The 7,649-nt window shown below is 44.1% G+C and overlaps 1 protein-coding gene across 1 annotated transcript; it reads right to left on the bottom strand.

The window, feature by feature from the left end:
- Nucleotides 1-1,641: 1,641 nt before the first annotated feature.
- Nucleotides 1,642-7,395, bottom strand: zgc:77880 (zf-DHHC domain-containing protein). Its single transcript, XM_062383594.1, has 9 exons — nt 6,883-7,395; nt 6,228-6,316; nt 6,021-6,094; nt 5,692-5,804; nt 5,530-5,591; nt 5,030-5,150; nt 4,876-4,948; nt 4,588-4,765; nt 1,642-4,495 (listed from the first exon to the last, which is right to left on the bottom strand). The coding sequence occupies exons 1-9, from the start codon at nt 7,005-7,007 to the stop codon at nt 4,404-4,406; spliced, it is 927 nt and encodes a 308-aa protein (XP_062239578.1). The 5' UTR covers nt 7,008-7,395; the 3' UTR covers nt 1,642-4,403.
- Nucleotides 7,396-7,649: the final 254 nt, after the last annotated feature.

Below are 7,649 nucleotides of genomic sequence, written 5' to 3'. Positions count from 1 at the left end.
AGGGACCTACGCCATCAGAGGGACCTACGCCATCAGAGAGACCCACCCCATCAGAGGGACCTACGCCATCAGAGGGACCTACGCCATCAGAGAGACCTTTGCCATCAGAGGGACCTACGCCATCAGAGGGACCTACCCCATCAGAGAGACTTACGCCATCAGAGGGACCTATGCCATCAGAGGGACCTACCCCATCAGAAAGACCTACGCCATCAGAGGGACCTACCCCATCAGAGAGACCTACGCCATCAGAGGGACCTATGCCATCAGAGGGACCTATCCCATCAGAAAGACCTACGCCATCAGAGGGACCTACGCCATCAGAGGGACCTACTCCATCAGAGAGACCTACGCCATCGTCCCAACCTAGTACGAATACCATTCACTCTATCACTAAACCACTAACCACACAGTAAACAGTGTGTGAGAATAGAAACGTTGGCCCAGTCCTGGCACAGATACAACCATTGAACTCAGTACTGTTGATACTATGTGAAAGAACTTCTTGCTCCACTCCTCATTCCTACTTACAGGAAACAATCAGGTTGGCCGGGCCCTGCAGAAAATATGTGGCATCTAAAATATGTTTTTTCATTTGACGATTGGACTGTGTTATTCATTTAATTAAGACGTGATTCATGTTGTGTAGTAGCATGAGAGTAAACCAGCTTTTCTGGCCCTGAGCTGTTGATTCACTGTCTTTCTAGTTGTCATTCGCTTGACGGCGAGGATTACCTCTGCGTTGAATCTGACTGAGGAAGACATCAGGAGTACGGTCCTACAGCAGGTCGGTGTCTTCCTATCCAAACCACACATCCTGTCAGAGCATCACATGTCACACAGCAGCTTCAAATATGCCACTGTTCCAGTTTTTTGTTTTTTTTTATCTTCTTCCTGATCCTGTTTCCACAAAGAAGCTGAAGAGCAGATCTTAATTTAGAAAGTACAAAACCTTAATTACTCTACTCAAGTTAATGTCCCGACACACACACACCATCACATCTAAGACAAATATGATCATATCTCAGCATCGCTCTGTTTTCTCCTACAGATTAAAGACGAACTGGTGAAACTCGGATTGCCACCCAGCACCAAGCTGACGTTACTGGGGAAGGTTTAACTGGAAATTACAGCACCGGTGACCCCTGCTGCTTCAGCATGGTCACTAATCCATGGGAGTCATTAATTTGTTACACTGGTCTCAGGTGTCTGAGTTTTGAATAACCGTGTAAGCTTGTAACTGTGGATTGATTTAGCTGCTGTTGCCTTTTAAAATAAACATTGTTGACTTATATAGTTTGTCTTTGAATCACCCCTAAGACATAAGACAGCTTGTGGTTGACTGGAGTCACTAATTTCTTAATACGGACAGTGTGGTCAGGGGGGGGGGGTTGTAAAATCTTTAAAGCTTGTACCTTGTAAATAAAAAAATGTAATCACCGTTTTTTTTTCTTTTTTCTCTCTCACCAACAACTCTCTATTGATTTTTGCTGCTGTTGCCTTTTTTAAATAAACCTTGTTGATTTGTACTCTTGTTGTTGTTGTTGTTTGTTTGTTAAATATCCCCCAAGCGAAATCTATAAAATCAAGAATGACTCTGAAGCACTGGCAGCACTTTAAAAAAGGACAAGAACAGTGAGAGTAGTTGAAAAGACATCAGTTTTACTTCTGGTCCAACGAGCAGGAGCAGCATGTCAATAGGAATAATACACAGGTCACGGCTTGTAGATTGTAAACTTGTTCATCATGAAGCCACATGATATCAAATTCTCTGTAGGTTTTGTTCGCAGGGCAGGACTAACCTGTTCGACCAATCAGCCAACCAATTAAGTGTCAAGTTAAACCTGCTGAGGGAAGTTCCTCAGGAGACAAAGCTGAGTGTGTAAAACATGAACATTCATAGTTGTCTCAATAACCTGATTGATTCTGAGAAGGAGCTTCAAAAAGTGTGTTGGCGGTTTTGTGGGTTTTGTTCTGTTCTCTTGTTCGGCCGCAGAATTCGATGAGGTTCCGAGTTCAGCATCAGGTGCAAGTCAAGTGTTGGGTGGTGGCTGAAGGGTTTGTCTCGTGCCCTCTTTGTTTTGTTCACACATTCCTTCCTGCTGTCAAGTAAAACAGCAAAAGGGGTGTGCTTGTTTGACAAAGCGAAACAAGCGCACCCCTTTGACACAAACAAAATAAATATCAACTGCATTTTGTCAACAGAAACAAACAAGCAAGCCAGTCCCCTGATAGATAACACACACACCTGGACAGAACACATTCAGTTTGAAATGTCCTTAAAGAAAACTGGACTGAACTTAACTTCCCCTCCTCTCTCTTTAATTCACAAAAAACATTTCATGACATTGTTTTTACTCAAATTGTGATAGAAAAACCAACAGTTCCAACAGAGCTCAGATCAGTGACATTCCCCTCAGGAGAATCTCACATCGTCAATATAAAATATGAACCTTCTTATGTACAACACAGAAGCAACATGCTCCGCCCCTTCATCCCTCGAGGTCCCGCTCCAGCTCTACAGCCTGATTTAAACACTGTGAAGGACGTGAGGCCTCTGAGCTCGGAGGACATTTTGTCCCACCAAGCCTCGGCGAAACGAAAACATGCATTCACATCGCGAGCGAGACGGTTAACAGATAGAGAACTGGACTCTAGACAAAGGCTGCCGGGAACACCGTGTCCTCTGAAGGGCTTCTGGTCAAACAAGTTTTTAGCTATTTGTGCCACCAGCTCTGAGATCAGGAGCTTCACCCCCAGAAGCTCACTTGACGGCATAGCTAGCTGCTTTACACGCAGTGAAATATCCGCCAGTACACTTAGCGTGTGAATACAGTTTTACAGGACCGCCTGCTTCTTAGAACCACTGCCAACATCTCACAGAGTTTAAAGTTTGTTTGTTGAGAGACGAGAGGACAAATGATTTTTCTGTGGTAAGTAAGTGTTAAAATAGATCATCAGTTAATATCAGGAATTTGATTTTCCTTATAAACATTAAAAGTGTATTAAAAAAAGTCCTATTGGTCCATAAATAAGGAAATGTGTGATTTCATTTCCCAACTGGCAGTTGTTGTTTTTAAAAGGAGCATCACAACACTTACTTAAATTCATATATTAATATAACCCACTGCAACATAAAGTTCCCTTGTGTATCATAAACAGTTCAACTCAGGTCAAACACTGAATTCAGAATATCTATATACACACATTCATAAAAACACACTCGCGGGTGAAACTGCCTTTGTGACACCAGCCGACATAAAAGTGAAGCCAAAATATCTGGATTGCCCCCTAGAGGCAGGCTGCGGTATAGGTCATACAACCCTGCCTCCTCCATGTTATTGGTTGGGATAAGAACCAGAAAAAGTGGATTTAGTTAAACCCAGATCAGCGTCAAAAGGCAGCTCCACCCGCAACATTAAAATACAGTTATTGATAGAGAAATTTCCACAGAAGAAAAACAATAAATAAGTTAAGAATCATCCCTTCACTTAGATTTAACAGAAAACTGTTAACAGTGCGTGTTTTCCCTGATTACAGGCAAAAATGTTAAAGCTTCACGTCATCACCTTCAAAACTCCACATCAGTGCATCCAGTCATTTCTTAAAGCTCGACCTGAACGGTAAGTAGAATTGTAAACAAAAAACAAAACAGAATTTGATTCTGTCCAAGAAAAACAAACATAAATAATTTCCTTGTAATTTTGGTAAACATAATCAAAATTCAGTAACCACGCATAAAAAGAAACTGGCTGAAGTTTGACTGACACTTGGGTTAAATGGGCGGGACCTCAGAACCATGACTCCGCGATCCCTCCTTCACAGACTCACACCAAAGGCGCAAGATGGTGGCGCCCGTTTTCAAGATTTTGTATTTGTATTGTCACGGGAGGAAGTGGACACGCGTCATCCATCTTTATTTTACAGTCTGTGGTTAAAAACATTTTAGTGTCAAAAATATCCACGATGCTAAACCGGCATCAGTCAAACCCCAGAGTGAATATCAAAAGAAGAAGTTTCCATGAGAAGAGAAGTGGAGACAGAACAAGGAGCGTCAGTGCTCTTCCCTCATCACAGGAAAGACAGGAAAGAGAGTTCCATGAGTCTGGAGTCTGAGGCGGAACTTTTCCTTTCCTGGGGATGAAACCACAAACACACAAACACACACATTCATCTAATACACTCACTCTCTCTCTTCATTCATCCGCGGTATCCATCCCCTTCGTCCACCTTCCTCTTCGTCACCACAGATCCAGAGATAAGACATCGTAGTTAGGCAGCAAATTGACTCACACATGTAAACACACATGTAAACACACACACACACACACACACACACACACACACACACACAGAGAACCTTCCTCGCCATCTGTTCCTCGTCCTCTCTCACAGACCAGAGGTCAGACGTCGTAGTCGGGCAGAGCCGAGTAGGAGACGCCCCCGACGGATGGAGGGTTGGAGTGGAGAGGAAGAAACCAAAAGAAGACTGAGCCTGGAGAGAGAACACAGAGCGAAATCAGAGATCCTCTAAAGTCGTGAACGCATGGACGGAGCAGGAGATGTGGACGAGGGACACGAACCCACCTCGTCCGAAGACCTCCCGCAGCAGAGCGATCTTGGGCTTGCGGGTGTGTGGGGGGTGGTGGGGCAGCTGTGAGGAGGAGGAGGAGGAAGAGGAGGTAGATGAAGCTCCTCTGTCTTTGATCATCAGTCGGTTCTTCATCTGCTCTATCGGAGTCTCGTCCGTGATAATCGAGATTAACTGGAACAAAATGAGATATTACAGTGAGGTCACTGAGGGATGGACTCACACACAGAGAGGGAACATGTGTGTGTGTGTGTGTGTGTGTCTGTGTGTGTGTGTGTGTGTACCTGATCATAGAAGATAACCATGACAAACACACCGAACAGCACCGACTCCACCAGCAGGATGATGTAGTGAGCGCTGAGCAGGAGAGAAAACAGAGAATAATTCAGTCTCTGTCTCGCTGGGACTTTCTTTTTAAATGCCGTCTGTTACACTCACACGATCAGGTGCTTGCTCGGCGTCTCCTCTCCTTCTTTCTCTGCGTCGCCATCTCTCTCGTTCCTGATCTGCCACACCCAGGCCGACACCACCAGCACCATGGAGTACAGGCAGGCCATGCCTGAGCAGGAGGACACAACCACAGTCACCTCATCAGCAGCTTGACCTCCAGGTGGAGCCGATGTTGCACAGATGGGGCTGAGGCTGGCTTTAATAATAATAACAATAACTGAATAGCTGAGCCTAGAAGTCTTCAGAGGTTTTTATATTTAATGAAACTTGTTTTCTATATACGCCTTGAATTTTGGACACTTATTTTAACGCTTATTAATCAAATATAACTGTGGGGTTGCATTTAAAAATACCTCCTGAAGCTGCCGGGTTTATTCTCAGTAATGCTTAAATGTTTTGTCTGGTTGTTTTGTGGTTTAGAGGAGACGTCTCAGGAGCTTGTGGCATAAAGCTGCCGTCGACCCAGCGGTTCATAAACAGTCACTCACCAGTGTAGAAGAGAAACTGGATGAAATACTTTTGGTTCAGTTCCCCGACACAGTTGTTGATCCTAAAAACAAACAAAAAGGAAACGGGTGGGAGAAAGTTGAAGGTGACTAAAGAATAAAGAAACCAGGAGAGGGACACGAGGTCGGACGGCGGCTTCTCACCATGGACAGTGATGGTCCATGCGGCGTATGCACCTCTGACACACGCGGCAGTGGTGCGCCCTGGGAGGTCTGTAGGTTTCACAGCGGCTGCACACCGTCCAGCCCTCACAGCCCTGCAGGAGCATTTAATAACCACAGACACGTCAGAACAAAGCAGCAGGGTCTTAGGCAGACGGTGACGTGTTCCCAGACGTTCAGAGCAACACGTGTGTCATGAAGCTGATGATAACAGGTCTGGGATCAGAGCACGGGTGAGAAAAGCTTCTTAACACTGTGACAGGCAGAGATAATTACATGGTCTTTAACAACAGACGTGTCGTGTCACTCACCCGCTCGCTCATCCGAGTCGACTGCGAGCGCAGGTCTGAGAAGTCGAGGGCCGTGTCTGGAAGAGGCACCTTACCTACACAACAACAAACGCACAACTGAACACAGGAAACACAAACATGCTTTTCCCCGGATATTTGCTCAAATTTGTTTCTTGTTAACCCCTAAATAAATAATTAGATTTAAATATTTAAGGGTATTTTGCTGACCAGGGTCTGAGAGGACGGCTTTTGAGTGACAGGCCAGCAGCAGCAGCAGAATCAGGTTGAACACGGATCCATGGAGACTGCACCACACGCTGGGGGACAGAAGAACTGCAGCTTTAACGACCCAAACACACACACACGGTTCTGTTTTAGTTTGAAACACACAGACAAATCGATTTGTTGTTGAGTTTTTACAGAATTGTCAGTGTTTTTTATTGTATTGTGTTGTTACTGTGTTTTCTGATCTGGTGTTGTGGTTTTTTGTGAACTGTCACTGTGTGTTTTGCTCTGTTGTGTTTTTTGATTTGCTGTAATTTTTGATCTGTTGTGTTGTTGTGACCTGTCACTGTGTTTTCTGATCAGTTGTGTTGTTGTGGCTCTGTTTACTCCCCGTGTTGTTGTTGTCAGGTGCCCATCAGGGCCACCGTACCCTGCAGATGAGCAGTAAACAAGAAGAAGAGAAGAAGAAGCCGCAGGTTCTAAAGCTCGTAAACAAACCGAAGTCTCGTGAGTCTCAAACACGAGACACAACAAACAAACAGGAGACACAACAAACAAACAGGAACCAGAACCGGCTGCTGCTGTCAGATGAATGGACGCGGAGCAGCGGGCGCCATGTTTGTACGGTTCTAACGACATGAAGAGGAAAAGTACCGACCTGCCGGAGAACGTGGGGATGAGAACATACCGGACCACCACGTAGTCCGCGTAGAACACGCTGAAGTACGTCAGGAGCAGGCAAACGACGCCGCACAGGTCGAACCTGCAGCGAGGAGCCGCCATCTTCTGCCGGGCTCCGCCCCCTGTCACCCTTCTTCCGCCTGACGTCACACAGAACCATGACGGTGCCTTGCAGGACTGTAGGAAAAATAACAATCAGAGGACCAGTACTTAATTGTTCATACAGTAGAATCCAGGATAGTGGACTTTCCGAGTTTTCCCTGAAGGCTACCTGAGCCTCAATTTCTTTTTGAAAACGTGAATATTTAATTTCTTATAGGCAATATGATCTGTTTTGTAAATATACAGCACAAACTGTAGATAATGACGTTTCCAAGTTGTACGTGAAGGTAACACATTCAAATCATTTATTGATTCACCCCCCTAATTTTTTGGGAAAAAGCACGAAGAAAATTGTCTAATTTCATTTGAATTTTAATTACATACAAATTATGATAATAATTAATTAATTATGCTATATGGATATATTAATTGTAATGGTGATCATAACTATTACAGTAAAAAATACTGCTTAATTATCTAAAGATAGTGGTCTGTATCTTTTGTTAAAGTACATGAAGTATGAAAAAGGAACTTAAAGAGTTTAACTATTTTTTTTTTATTAATTTCAAACTTTTTTTAAACATTGATAGATAAATCGATAGATGCACTGACGGTTTATGAACAACAGGGGGCAGTACAACC

This window comes from Platichthys flesus, chromosome 24 (assembly GCF_949316205.1).
Source record: "Platichthys flesus chromosome 24, fPlaFle2.1, whole genome shotgun sequence".
NCBI classification, from domain to species: domain Eukaryota; kingdom Metazoa; phylum Chordata; class Actinopteri; order Pleuronectiformes; family Pleuronectidae; genus Platichthys; species Platichthys flesus.
The sequence above is the reverse complement of the archived record's forward strand: the minus strand, read 5'-3'. Positions and strand labels throughout refer to the sequence as shown.